The 15,130-nt window shown below is 40.1% G+C and overlaps 1 protein-coding gene across 2 annotated transcripts in view; it reads left to right on the forward strand.

Moving 5' to 3' along the window:
• SUSD1 (sushi domain containing 1) overlaps positions 1-13,457 on the forward strand; it is a 133,101-nt gene extending 119,644 nt beyond the window's left edge. For both annotated transcript variants that reach the window (XM_053565695.1, XM_053565702.1), the window contains 2 exons: positions 9,586-9,683; positions 10,019-13,457. In XM_053565695.1, the coding sequence (XP_053421670.1) occupies positions 9,586-9,683; positions 10,019-10,225 (305 nt within the window). In that variant the 3' untranslated portion in view covers positions 10,226-13,457. The remainder of the gene's footprint in view (positions 1-9,585; positions 9,684-10,018) is intronic.
• The last annotated feature ends 1,673 nt before the right edge of the window (positions 13,458-15,130 follow it).

Consider the following 15,130-nt stretch of genomic DNA (forward strand, 5'->3'; position numbering starts at 1 on the left):
TTCCTCAACAGGACAGGACCTCCCTCTCTCTAGCCATTCTACCATAGGCAACTGGTGTGCACTTGTTCATCTTTTCCTGTTAGATTTCAGACCCTTGAGAGCAGGGGTCCTCAAACTGAGGCCTGCGGGCCACATGAGGCAGTGTGATTGTATTTGTTCCTATTTTGTTTTTTTTTTTTTTTAACTTCAAAATAAGATATGTGCTGTCTGCATAGGAATTTGTTCATAGTTTTTTTTTTTTTTTAAACTATAGTCTGGCCCTCCTGCAGTCTGAGGGACAGTGAATTGGCCCCCTGTTTAAAAAGTTTGAGGACGCCTGCTTGAGAGAAAGAGCATTTAACGGTCAGGAACAGAGTCTGGCATGCGTTAGGTGCTCAGTCAGCATGTCCTAAATCAGGCTGAATGGTTACGGGGAACCAGCAGTTACTTGTATGGGAAATGAAGCACAGTAGGTGCAAAGTTTATCAAATTAAATATGCCAGGGAAGATTTACATTGAGATAAAACCCTGTGTGTGTATGTGTCTATACACCCATGTACAATCATCTTAAACCTTTACAATTGTGGTGAGCAGAATACTAAGATGGTTCCTGCAATTCCTGGTCTCTTGTGTACACATACTTTTTTCTTAGTTATTCTTGCCAAGGCTAGTCTAGGTGTTGCTGTGAAGAGATTTTGAAGATGTAATTAAAGTTCCAATAGGAGGATTATCTAGATAGCTTTCCCCTAATCACAGGAGCCCTTTACATCTATGTCTAGAGTCAGAGCTAGGAGAAGTTGGAGATTCTCAGGTTGAGATGGATTTGACATGGAAATTCTATTGCTAACTAGAAGATGGATGGGACCACATGGCAAGGAATGCAGGTGGCTTGTAGGCGCTGAGAGTAGCCCCCAGCTGACAGCCAGTAAGAAAATAAGGACCTTAGTTTTATAACTGCAAGTATCTTAGTCCATTTTTATGTTGCTGTAACAGAATACTAGAGGCTGGGTAATTTATAAAGAAAAGTTTATTTAACTTACGAATTTGCAGACTGGGAAGTTCAAGAGCTTGGCTCTTGCATCTATCCTGTTTTTGATGAGGGTCACATGCTAGGTTAGAGCAATGGCGGAGAAGTGGAAAAGCCAGCAGATAAATCACCTGGCAAGAGGGGAAGCTAGAGAGAGTCTAGGATGTTGAACTCACTTTTGTAACAACCTGCCCCCCTAATAATCTAGTCCCTCCAGAGTGAGAACTTGCTCCCTGGTGAGGGCATTAATCTATTCATTAGGAATCTGCTCCCATGACTCAAATACTTCCCACTAGGCCACCGCTCAACACCATGACATTGGGGATCAAGTTTCCAATTTTCAGAGGGTACAGTTTGAAACCGCAGCAGCAAGGAAATGAATTAGGCCAACAATCTGAATGTGCCTGGAAACAGATTCTTCTCTAGGCTCCAGAAGGAAATTCAGTCCACCTGAACAGAAAACAAGTTGTACTTGAACTTCTAACCCACAGGATTGCGAACTAATAAATGGGATATAGCCACTTAAGTTTACATTAATTTGTTAAGCTGCAGTAAAAATCGAATACAACAGTGTTGCTGATTTATCAAATTGGTTTTCTACTTTCGTCTCTTTTGCCATCTCTTGCTTTAAAGAGAATTTAAGTAAGAAGACCCTAGCATAACAAAGACACATGTAATAAACTAAATATAAGCCACTGGGCTAATTGTACCATTTGGAGAACATAATTTTTGCTTTCAGGAAATGACCACACCTGTGTGAATTCATGAAAAAATATCCACAGCCATGAGAAATCCTCAAGCTGTCACCAAGGCTGAGAGTGGGAGGATGGACTTTCTTTTTTTTTTTTAATTTTATTTCAAGATATTAAGGGGGTATGAATGTTGTAGGTTACGTGGATCACTTTTATAATGCTTGAGTCTGGTGGGCGTTTGCCCCTCACTTCCTCCCCTGCCTCCCTGGTTGATTTCCACGGACTTTTCCTTCCCTCTGTGCCCATGTGTGTTCATCGGTTAGTTCCAACTTAATAGTGAGTACACGTGGTGTTCGCTTTTCCATTCTTCACACTTGATCTTAGCCAAAAGGTCGAGAAGCAGTATGCTTGCCATTCTTGAAACACTTCACTTAGGAGAATGGTCTCTTGTTCCATCCAGATGATTACAAAAGGTATTAATTCATCTTTTCTATGGCCGAGTAAGTACTCCATGGTATACATGTGTATATGCCATTTTTTTCCCCTTTGGGTAAATACTCACTAGTGGGATTTCTGGATCAAATGGTAGGTCTATTTTTTTAGGTGTGTGTGTGTGGGAATCTCTATATTCTTTTCTACAGAGGTCGTACTAATTTGCGGTACCACCAACAGCATATAACAGTTGTTTCTCTCTGTATCCACACCAGCATCTGTTGTTTGTGGACTTGCCATTATAACTGGGATAAGGTGACATCTCCTCTTGGTTTTAATTTGTGTTTCTCTGATGATTAGTGATGTTGAACATTTTTTCAGATGTTTATTGGCCATTTGTCATTCTTTTGAGAAGCTTCCGGGGCGGTACCTGTGGCTCAGTCTGTAAGGTGCCGGCCCCATATACCGAAGGTGGCGGGTTCAAACCTGGTCCCGGCCAAACTGCAACAAAAAAATAGCCGGGCGTTGTGGCGGGCGCCTGTAGTCCCAGCTGCTCGGGAGGCTGAGGCAAGAGAATCGCTTAAGCCCAGGAGTTGGAGGTTGCTGTGAGCTGTGTGATGCCATGGCACTCTACCGAGGGCCATAAAGTGAGACTCTGTCTCTACAAAAAAAAAAGAGAGAAGCTTCCATTGTGTGTTTCTGGCTGATTTGCTTGAGTTCTTTATAAATTCTGGTGATTACTTTATCAGACATATAGCTTGTGAATATTTTCTCCCATTCTGTAGGTTGTTTATTTGCTTTGTTGATTGTTTCTTTAGTTGTGCAAAAGCTTTTTAGTTTAATCAAATTCCACTTACTAATTTTCATTGTTAGTGTGGTTGCCATTGGGGTCTATTTCATAAATTCTTTGCCTCGGCTGATATGTAAAATAGAGTCTTACCTACATTTTCCTCCAATTCTTATGGTTCCTCTAATTTTCCTTATTTCTTATGGTTTCTTCCTTAGATCTAAGTCTTTTATCTATCTTGAATTAGATTTTGTGAGTGGTGAGAGGTAGGGGTCCTGTGTAATTCTTCTGCATGTGGCTATCCAATATTCCCTTGAGTATTTATGACATAAGTCTTCTTTTTCCCAGTGTACATTATTGTCTTCTTTGTCAAATATCAGTTGATTGTAGGTAGATCATTTTATATCTGGGTTATCTGTTCTGTTTCATTGGTCTACATCTCTATTTCTGTTCTAATACCATGCTGTTTTGGTTACTATAGCCTTGTCGTATAGTTTGAAGTCTGATAACATGATGCCTCCAGATTTTTTTTTTTTTTTTTTTTTAAGATAACTTTGGCTCTTTGGGCTCTTTCCTGGTTCCAAATGAAGCAAAGGGTTATTTTTTCTAGATCTGTGTATTATGACTTTGGAATTTGTTGGTGATTGCATTGAATTTGTAAATCACTTTGGATATGAACATTTCAACAATCTTGATTCTACCTATCATGAATATGCTATGTTTTTCTGTTCATTTGTTTCTATACTCTGATTTCTTCCCTTAGAGTTCCATAGGTCTCCTTGTAGAGATCTTCTTTAGTTAGGTATTAGGTATTTTATTTTTTTTGTAGCTATTGTGTATCATATTGAGTCTTTGATTTGACTCTTGGTTTGACTGTTATTAGCATATAGAAATGCTATTGATTTATGTATGTTGATTTTGTATCCTGAGGGTTTGCTGAATTTATTTACCAATTCCAGGAGACTCTTTATTTTTATTTATTTTTATTTTTTTGCAGTTTTTGGCCAGGGCTGGGTTTGAACCTGTCATCTCCAGCATATGGGGCTGGCGCCCTACCCCTTTAAGCCACAGGCGCCGCCTCCAGGAGACTCTTGGTAGAATCTATGCAGTTTTCTAGATACAACATCATAGTCAGCGAAAAGCAATAGTTTGACCTTTTATTTTCCATTCTGGATATCCTTAATTTCTTCTGTTATCTGATTGCTCTGGCTAGGACTTCCAGCACTATGTTGAATGCAAGTGGTGACAATAGGCATCTTTGTTTGTTCCAGTTCTTAGGGGGAATGCTTTCAGATTTTCCACATTCAGTATGATGTTGGCTGTGGTGTCATATGTGACTTTTATTATTCTGAGATATGTTCCTTTTATGCCTAGTATGTTGAGGCTTTTTATTAGGAAAGGGTGTTAGATTTTGTCAAATGTGTTTTCTGTATCTATTTAAGATCACATGATTTTTGTTTTTGCTTTTGTTTATGTGGTGAATTTTGTCTATTGATTTATATGTGTTGAATCACCCTTGCATTTCTGGGATGAAGCCTATTTCTGGGATGAAGCCTGCTGGATTATTATTATTATTTTATTTTTTGAGACAGAGTCTCACTATGTCACCCTTGGTAGAGTGCAGTGGCGTCACAGCTCACAGCAGCCTCAAACTCTTGGGCTTAAGCAATTCTCTTGCCTCAGCCTCCCAAGTAGCTGGGACTACAGGCACCCACAACGCTGGCTATTTTTGATTGCAGTTGTCATTATTGTCTGGCAGGCCCTGTCTGGGTTTGAACCCATCATCCCCGGTGTATGTGGCTGGCGCCGTAACCACTAAGCTACAGGCACCAAGCCTGAATTATTTTTTGATGTGTTCTTGAATTCAGTTTGTTAGTATTTTACATCTATAGTATTAGATGTATAGTTAGTATTTTACTGAGAATTTTTACATCTATATTCATAGGGTTATCAGTCTGTAGTTTTTTTGTTGTTGTGTCCTTTCCTGGCCTTGGTACCAAGGTGATACTCACTTTGTCAAAAAATACGTTGGGGAAGATTGATTCCCTCCTTCTCAATATTGTGGAATAATTTCTGTATTAAAGGTCTTTGTAGGTCTGATAGAATTTGGCAGTGAATCCAACTGATCCAGGGCTTTTTTTTTTGTTGGGAGGTTTTTTTTCTTTGTTTCTTTTCTTTTTTTTTTTTTTGCAGTTTTTGGCCAGGGCTGGGTTTGAACCTGCCACCTCCTGCATATGGGGCCGGCTCTCTACTCCTTTGAGCCACAGGCGCCACCCTTTTGTTTCTTTTTTAAATTACTGTTGTAATCTCACTGTTGTTGGTGTGTTCAGGAGTTCTATTTCTTCCTGGTTGAGTCTTGGGAGGTTGTATGTTTCTAGGAACTTGTCCACTTCTTCTATGTTCTCTAGTTTATGCACTAGAGATTTAAAAAGTATTTGTGGATAATGTTTTGTGTTTCTGCAGTATCTGTTGTCACTATTTTCATTTCTCATCGAGCTTATTTGTGCCCTTTCTCTTCTGTTCTTGGTTAGTCTAGCAAGAGGTCTGTTGATTTTATCTTTTCAAATAGCCAACTTTTAGTTTTGTTAATCCTTTGTATTTTTTGGCTGATTCATAAGTTCTGCTCCGACCTTAGTTATTTCATTTGTTCTGCTGGCTTTGGGTTTGGTTTGTTCTTCTTTTTCCAAATCCTTGAGGTGTGATAATAGGTTGTTAATTTGTGACCCTTATGTCTTTTTTTTTTTTTTTGGAGACAGAGTCACACTATGTTGCCCTTGGTAGAGTGCAGTGGTGTCACAGCTCACAGCAACCTCAAACTCTTGGGCTTAACAGATTCTCTTGCCTCAGCCTCCTGAGTAGCTGGGACTATAGGCACCCACTACAATGCCCAGCTATTTCTTTGTTGTAGTTGTCATTGTTGTCTAGCAGACCTGGGCTGGATTCGAACCCGCCAGCCCTGGTGTGTGTGGCTGGCACCCTACTCACTGAGCTACGGGTGCTGAGCCCCTTCTGTCTTTTTTGACATAGGCATTTAAGGCTATGAATTTCCCTCTGTGGAATGCTTTTGCTGTGACCCAAAGATTTTGATAGCTTGTGTCCCCTTTGTCAGAATAGGGCCTTTTAAACTTCCTTTTCAACATCTGTGATAATCCCCATCAGTGAAAGGGTTAAAGATAAAGAGAGGTCCCATTATTACTCTAGAGCACTAACGGTCTTGAGGGAGCCATGTAAAGGGAATGTTGGTGTTTAGTCCTAATGTACTCATTTTCTCCAAGAATGAGTAACTAATCTGGGACGTAACACATGACTCACTCACTTGGGTTTCTAAAAGAATATTCTACAAGTGAGTCAGAAGAAATAAACATGATTTCATGGCATTAGACCACAGAAGGGCGGGTAACCAGAGGATGGTGAGGCTATAACAAATGCAGTTGGCCAGTTATAAATTCTCTTAGTAAGGAAGTAATGAGAGAAGTTCCTAAAGGAGCATGTGTGGCTACACCCCTGAGCCCTTTAGATTAGATTGACTCACATTTTCAGAGTAACATGTGAAGTTGACAAAAAGACATATAACCAGGAACTGTTTTACCAGCACAAAACCCAAATTGTGCTATGCAGAATAAATAAAGATAATTTTTTCATGCTATGTCAAAAGTAAAAATAATTGCACCCACTGATTAGGGTGGATCCTGCTGGTTGATTGTCAAGAGAAAGTCAAGTTCCTCAATTCTTGTTTTGCTTTTCCATTCTGGCTTGTGAGGGAGTATTTGAAAGCAAGGGAAGAGCTAACTACCCTGTACAGGTTCAAGTCTTCCAACCTGGCTAAAGCACATTCTTCTAGAAGGTTTATACAGTTTTCAAATGAGATGGATAAGCCATTGCAAGCGATCTTTGAGAAATCTTGAAGAAAAAGAAAGATATAAAGAGACTAGAGAATAAGGAACTTTGTACCAAGGAAGAACCACCAAAAGTATACATGATGATGACTTTAAGTCAAAGCCAGACAAAGTCTTCAAATGATAGCCTGTGTCTCATTGGTCTAAGAGCAGCTGCTCTCAGGGAGCTCAAAGAGAAGATTAGGTTAGCTTTCTTTCATTTTCTTGTACAGAGTTAATAACTGGTCATAAAAATATGGCAGGCATAATATTTTTCAACTTCAGCAAACATTTAACAATATCCTTGTGCACAATGTGGGGACATAGGGGCTGTGTGTAGGCTTAGAAACAAGCTGTTTGTGCACAGTTGACATCAACTCATTAATATTTATTAGTAACTTAATGAGTTAATGTCAAAATGCAGGAATATACATGACATGGATCTCTGTCCACAGTCATCCTCAGTTCAACGTTTTCATCAATTGATCAATTTTTAATTAAAATATATGCAGAATACAGAGGAGAAAATACAGAGAAAAAAAATTGATGACCAAAGTTGGGAGGAATACTGGGGAGAGTGGATGAAATAGCAGTGCAGGAAAGAACAAGCTCCCCACCCCCATCTCCACTGCTGTATTTTCTCTTAAAAAAACACAAACTAGCCCAGATAATTTAGTGCACAAAAAGGCATATCAGTGTTTTAATTCTCTCTTCCATTACTTTTAAGAGAGAATTTGATCAAAGGTTTGTCCACTGTTTGCTATCATGTTTAATATGTGATTTACCTTTTCATAGAATTTGCTCATTTTGCTACTGGGGTATTTGTCTTCTCTTTATTAATTTGTAATATTCTTTATATATTTACCCCCTTCCCTATTATCCCAAATATTTCATCCAGTTTTGATCTTTTCATCTTGCTTATTTTTCTTTTTGGTATAATAAATGCATGCTTTTAATGTGGTTAAAAGCTTATTCTTTTATTTTAAGGTTTCTATGTTATTCTCTCCTTTTATTTTAAGGTTTCTATGTTAATAAATATACTTAGAAAATTCATACCTGCTTTAATATTAGATAAATATTCACTAATATTTCCTAATTCTTTTAGGTTTCATTGTAAATCTTTTAGTCCATCTGGATTTTATTTTGGTGTGTGGTAAAAACCCTAGCAATTGAAATTAGTTTATTCTCAATGGTTAGCCAATTTTATCAACACTAGTTATGAATAATTTATCTTTTCCCCAATGATTTGAGACAGTATCAAAACAATATCAGCAACAATAATGAATAAGATCTAACATTTTCTCATTGCTAGGCTGAGCCAGGCTCTGTATTAACTCATTGATTTCTCCTCACTCAGAGTAGATAGTATTATTATCACTCCTATGTTATTATAGCATCCCTCGGTGTGGAAACTGATACCCAGATAGGCTGAATAACTTGCTCAAGGTCACATAGTTAGCGAGTGGTAGTGTTCAGATAAAGACGTGGACAGCTGACTCCAGTATTTGAGCTTTGGAATTACTTGATATACTTGGCTTTGTTTCTAGGCTTTCTCTCTTATTCATGTCTATATTGATACTGCACTGTTTCAATATTTAGTACAAGTCACTCTCCTCATGTCTTTCTTTACTAATTTCTAATTTAACTACTGTTGTTCTTCCATTTTATAATCTAGCTTCCTAAAGTGTCATGGCCATTTTCTTATGAATGCTAAAGCAGCCAAACAACATAAGCCATGTTTTTCTAGAAGTCTCTTGACAGCATTTTTTGAGGTAAAGGATTTTACAGGGCTCTTTGGCAAGAGATGCATCCTGTGACTGCTCTTACTGGTGCGGGGTGCCCTACAGAGTTTCCACTGGAACTTCCACTGGATCCCAGCTGTGCTTAACACTCCCTGCCTTGGTTCTTCATCTGTCTGGAGGAAATAATAATAGTGGGTGGTTAGGAGACTAAATATAAAGGGTAGTTAGGAGACTAAATAAATGAGTTAATATTTGTGAAGTGCTTAGAACGGTGTTGGGCACATAGTAAGCGCTAAATAAGTGTTTGCGAATCCATAGGAAATGTTTGCTCTCATCTGGAACATGATGTTCTGATTCGGTCACTTGACCCAAATGTGCAAATCAATTGTGGGTGTTTTTTAGTTGATAAACATGAATCTTCCTGGAGTTGGCATGTGATGATTTCCAATAGAAAGTATGTCTTTCAAAACTCTTTGACATCAGTTTTCTTATTTTATGCTCTTGGCAACCTGCTGAGCAGAGCAGGGTATTTGATCCTTGTTGAGGAGTAGGGAAAATGATTTTGTTTACCAGAGAGCCTAACTATCATTTCTGGAACAAAATTCATTTTCATTTTCTTTTTAAAAAACTTCCTTGGTCTTGGATGGAACCAAAATTCAAATGATGTTAGAATGATTTCTTCCTCCATGCAAAGGAAAACTTCTATAAAAGTCTGTCAAGCGCAAATTGCCTTGAGAGAGGACCACAAAAAAGCAGCACGTTGTGTGCTATTCCTTTTCTCAATAGGATAGTTTTTTCCTCCCTTGTAACTTTAATAGGATCTGGTTTTACACTTCCTTTTTCGAAATATCCTGAACTGTGGTTTCCTGAGGCCCCACATCCACAGAGCGAGCTCAGGAGGCACACAGGCACTCTGGGCATTCTTGGGATTCTTGGTTAAGTTAGGCCAAGCTCTGGGTTAGGATGGAATGAACACAGTTGGGTGTGGGCACTCCCTGGGAGGGCCATACTATGGTGCACTCTGGGCTCAGCATGTGGTTTTGTCCCACAGATTCATCACTCATGCTGCAGCAGATGGTGGGTGTTGGACTGGGCTCCGTGGCCGTTGTGATCGTTCTCACATTCCTCTCCTTCTCAGCCATGTGGTATGTGAGGCTGTCAGTTTTGAGAAATGAGTGGAATGGATGGGAGGATGGGTTGGAGTCATGAAGAACAGCTGGGGGTGAGGAGAGGCAAAGGGGGTGTGGGTGGCGGTTGTCCTAAGCTCAGCAAAGCGCATTCAGCAGGTAGAAGGCATGACTGACCCTATCCTCCTGGGCCAGGAAGAGAATGGGGACAGCGATGGCTGTCCTGGCCACACACAGAAAGATGGCTGATCCTCCATGCCGTCCCCTCCCAGGAGTGTGTGTGTGAACTGTGTGTAGGGCTGCACAGTGGGAGGACCAGTGTGTTCATTATTTGTCTCTTCCCTCTTCCTCCTCCAGCAGATGGGCGCTATGTGGGAAAGATACACCCCCTCTGGGACAGACCTACTGACAGCTTCTGAGGTGCCTGCACAGAGACCCCCTTCATCCAGGGGGTGCATGTGGGCCTCCAACTTTTCTCCTTCCCAGCTTGGCCCCATTCCTGGATTCAAGATGGTGACTGTCCCACTGGAGTCCCTGAAAGTGAGAAAACTCAGGAATTGCTGACATCTTCCCTGCTACAGGACCAGTTCCACATCTATGAACCTGAGACCCTGGATGTACAATGTGGTATTGACCACAGGCTACAGATCTCTTGAGTCTGGGCTGGGACTTCCCCTGAGTGATGTCTTGTAGACATGGAATGCAGGAGTCTGCATTTTCCATAGCATGTTAATTAATTCAGAGTCCAATCTTTTACAGTATACAAGGAGATGGACTTAAGTTTGAGCTAGAGTTTGCCTTCATGGAGGAGGCCATTGAAAATGATAGAGAACAGTGACTTGGGCCAACATTGCATGTAGCCCTTTTCCTGCAGTTAGTTGGTATACTAACTAGAAGATATACCAGCCCAGCTACACCAGTAAGTTCCCTGTTACAGCTGTTAGGCAGTATTGTTTTGATATAATTCCCATTGTCCTACATATTCAAATTAATTGTCTGCATTCTGGTAAAAATATGCTGTAATTAAGATGTTCTTCCCTTGGTTAATTTTTTATTACTGAGCATCTCCTAAAAGTGCTCTGTGTCTTCCTTTAGAAATTGGAATTCCATGGGAGTGTAGTAACAGTGGGTTAAACGGTATTGAGCCCATAATCACCTAACCCTGGCTGCTGGTTACAACATCCTGAACCATGAAACATCAGAGGTCAGCAGGACTGGTCTGCCATCCACATGCTGCTAAGTGTACAGATGGAGTGTGTTAGATTGGACTTCTATAGCCTGAATCAGTATTTCTAACTTTCCTCTCTGACAGTTTAACCCCAAGGCTTGTGGCATCCTTCTTTCTTCTTCACTTGCTCACTAGGCTTAGAGAAGAAAAGCCATAGGGTAGGAGAGAGGAGGACAGTTAACACTGTGCAACCTCAGGGTACAGCAAAAATGAACCAGTCCTGAGAAAAAGGACACTCTTTGCAATGCAGTGGGCGGGCATGGTCTGCGCTGGCCCACTGGGTATTGGTGGGGATGAATCTGAGTAGCCTGGGCATGTGGGCAGATGAGGAAACAATAGGAACAGGTGGAAACTGCCCATGAAGCTGCTCCACCCTGGGATGGGGGAGCCAGAGTATACGTACTCAATTGGGAAGAGTTGGTGGGAGGGTGGGTAATATCCTGACACTTGAGTGTTCAATGCCAGCTGTCCGCCCGGCCCCTCCCTGTATTAGACAACATCAGGAATGATTGACCTATGCCTTCTGAGGTGCTACCCTCAGACTAACCTATTATCAACCTTTAAAACCCTTCCTGCTCTCAATAGACTAATACAAACTGCTCTCAATTTTTACGTGCAACAATTCGAACTCATACTATTTGCATGGCTCCGGAACTAGATTAGGAATCATTAAATTATTGTGTTTTGTATAGGGCAGGGCCTCTGATAAGTAAGGATTTTCCCTAAAAGCCCATCTTTGTCAAAAGAGAATCTGAGCCTCCTCTTATTTTATTTTTACCAGTTCTGTAAATGCCACACATTACAATAGCTGCCCCCACCCCCACCAATTTCCAGCTCTAGAATGCAGTTAGTTGTCTACATGGAATGTAGCATAATTGTCATAAAAAGGAGGAAATCCCGTTTGCTCAGTGTCAAAAGTTTCTGGTGAAAATAACTGACTAAACATTAAAATATCAACCTCTGGGTACAGTGCAGAAAAGTAAAAGTCGTTCATATAAAATTATTAAAAATGCCAAAAATGTTGACTTTGTTATTTCTTCCAGCTATTCCAAATGGTTCAGTGTTAATACTTGAAATGGGGCCAGGCTAGTGGCCCCACACTTCAGGTATTGAACTAGCCTCACTGGGCTGTGAGTCTAGTTTTCCTTCCTGACATTTGGCAGCCCTTGAGCTAGCTCCTGAGCTAATCTTTGAATAGCCTTTTGATTCCTGAGAAAGCCAGACCTTTACATTTTATATACAGGTACATATACAAACTATTGCTTTTATTACAGCACACGTGTCTTCTTATGTGTATCTTTTCACTGTAAAGGACCTCTACCAATCCCTTCTAGAAAGAGTCGTGAATAATCAAACCAACAGATGGAGGTTTATTATGGGAAATCGGTGATCGTCTATTCTCTGACCCAAGACGTAAAATCGAAGCCGGGTGCTTACGATAAGACCAGAGCAGAAGTTATTATCTTGAAATTTTACATCAGCTTAGAATAAAGTTAATGTTTAAATTGATTCTGAAGGAAGTAAAAAAGAATTCTCAGCACTCCCTGTTTATTGCTAATCTCACATTCTGATTTTATAAAACTTCCAGTTATACATTCTCTTCTTCTAAGAGAAAACTAGGGTCAGCAGTCAATCAAATAGTGTTGTAAGGACCTACCGCAGCCATTTTTGGTTAAACCCAAGTCCTTGCTTCCGGAGAGCAAGGAGGGTTTGGCCTTTTCTGTGGCCCATTGTGTTGGGTGGTGATACAGTGGTCCAAGTCAATTTGAAAAGCAGTGGGTGCTCTTGTTTCAGAGAGTGAATCATTTTGGTGGGATAGGTGGGTGTGTAAGCCTGTCTATATCAAAAGGTATGTGTGTACCTTTTGAGCAAAACTCAGGGGTACCAAATAGGGGTCAAACTGTACATTTGGTTTTGTAACAAGATTCTCTGACTCATCAACATTTCCTGGATACATTTTTTTCATGTCAATAATGACTGCCTTATAAGTTTGTACCATAATTTATTTAAAAAAAAATTCTGTTGTGCATTGTGCATTTAGAGTGTTTCTAGATGCTTACCATTCTTATACAAGTCTGTATAAATGTATGCAATTATCACTTATGCTAAAGTCCTGAAGTAAAATTGTTGGAATGGAACTGTATACATTTTATATAGTACTACATATTGCCCGAGGAGTTTCACACAAAAGGTTATAGAACTTTTCACCAGTAGGAAGCCTTGCCACCATTAACTACATTGTTGATATTGTTAATCTTTATTAATTTGTTAGGTTAATTAACAATTAATAATTGTTAATTAATTAACTAATCTCTATTAATTAAGAATTATGTTGCAATGTTTTGTTTTGTTCTCCATGTTGATCGGGTGTTTGTAAATCTGTCTTTGTGAATTGCCATTTTTCTCAGCACTTGGCCTGTTTGCCTTTTATTGGTTTGAAAAAGCTCTTTATAGGGCCGCACCTTTGGCTCAGTGAGTAGGGCGCTGGCCCCACAAACGGAGGGTGGCGGATTCAAACCCGACCCCGGCCAAACTGCAATAAAAAAAATAGCCGGGCGTTGTGGCGGGTACCTGTAGTCCCAGCTACTCAGGAGGCTGAGGCAGGAGAATCGCTTAAGCCCAAGAGCTGGAGGTTGCTGTGAGCTGTGATGCTACAGTTCTCTACCGAGGGCGACAAAGTGAAACTCTGTCTCGAAAAAAAAGAAAAAGCTCTTTATATATTAGTAATTTTAATTTTTAGCTATCATATGTTGTAAATTATTTTCTAGTTTATCATTTTGAAAAACAATAACCTTGTTTTTTTTGTTTTTTTTTTGTAGAGACAGAGTCTCACTTTATCGCCCTTGGTAGAGTGCCGTGGCCTCACACAGCTCACAGCAACCTCTAACTCTTGGGCTTACGCGATTCTCTTGCCTCAGCCTCCCGAGCAGCTGGGACTACAGGCGCCTGCCACAACGCCTAGCTATTTTTTTTTTGTTGTTGTTGCAGTTTGGCCGGGGCTGGGTTTGAACCCGCCACCCTCAGCATATGGGGCCAGCGCCCTACTCACTGAGCCACAGGCGCCGCCCTGATAACCTTGTTTTTATAACCTTTTTTTGTGTTATGCTTCACCACACAAAAAGTTTAAATTTGTATACTCAAATTTATCAGTTTTTTTTGTTATGTAGGACCTTCTAATCTCCAGGTGCTAAATATAGTCTAGCATTAAAAAAAACATTTTAAATGGTTATTTCATCTGAAATTTATTTTAGGATAAGGAGTGAGTTGGTAGGGTGGGGGGAGGGAGTATCTTTTTTTTTATTCGTGCTAAATAGTTAGCTAGTTGTCTTGTTCATTAACTCCCCACAACCAGTGATTTGAATTCATATACTGAATCATATACTAAAGTCTATTTCTGAACTTTCACTTTTGTTCTACTGATTTATTTATTCCACCTACTGTAATTTAAAAATAGTTTTTAAAAATACCAAATGAGGGTAAGTTGCCACTGTTTTTCTGTTAATTCTCAGAGTGTTCTCAGCTTTTATTACATATTTATTCGTGTATATGTATTTATTATACATAAACTAAAGAAGTTGGTCAAGTTCCCCCCACCCCAATCTTAGTATTTTGGGGAGGGATGTTTTGAATAAAAAGTACTCGTATCACAGAACATGGTATTTGTCTCCTGACTAGAATATTCAACTTGCAAGGTAATTCATATGAATCTTTTGTTTTGTATGTCTAGATATTTTATATTTGGTTATCTTGACATCTCGAGTCATTTCTTTAGCTCCTGCCCCTGAAAGTGCATGCCCCAGCCTGTTACTGCTGATATTTCTGCAGTTTTTTTTGCTCTGGCAGCCTGCCTTTTGGGGGAAAATTCGCATCAAAATGGCTCCTTAAACATAATTATTTTCTGGGGTATCTACTTGACCCATGGAAGATCACAGGTCCTTGACGTGCCAGTGGAGGGTGGTCCTGCCATCATGGGTAGCTCCAGCCACAGACTGTAACTTTCTTACCTGGTAGACCCTTTGTCCTCTGTTTGTTTTTGTTTTGCCCTGTCACTATGCTCACAGCCTTCATCTCTTGACCCTTGGTTTTCTTATTCTTGAAATGAGATAATAGGCCACTCTGTCCTCTGATGCTTTGGGGGCCAAGTCAAATTGTGAACAGCGGGCTCCTTGAAGCTTCTCCTTCCCCTCTGCCATTGTGGTGTGGAGTGTAAACCCTCACAGCCCAACAGCTTTTTCCAGAGA

This window comes from Nycticebus coucang, chromosome 2 (assembly GCF_027406575.1).
Source record: "Nycticebus coucang isolate mNycCou1 chromosome 2, mNycCou1.pri, whole genome shotgun sequence".
In the NCBI taxonomy this organism is placed as follows: Eukaryota; Metazoa; Chordata; class Mammalia; order Primates; family Lorisidae; genus Nycticebus; species Nycticebus coucang.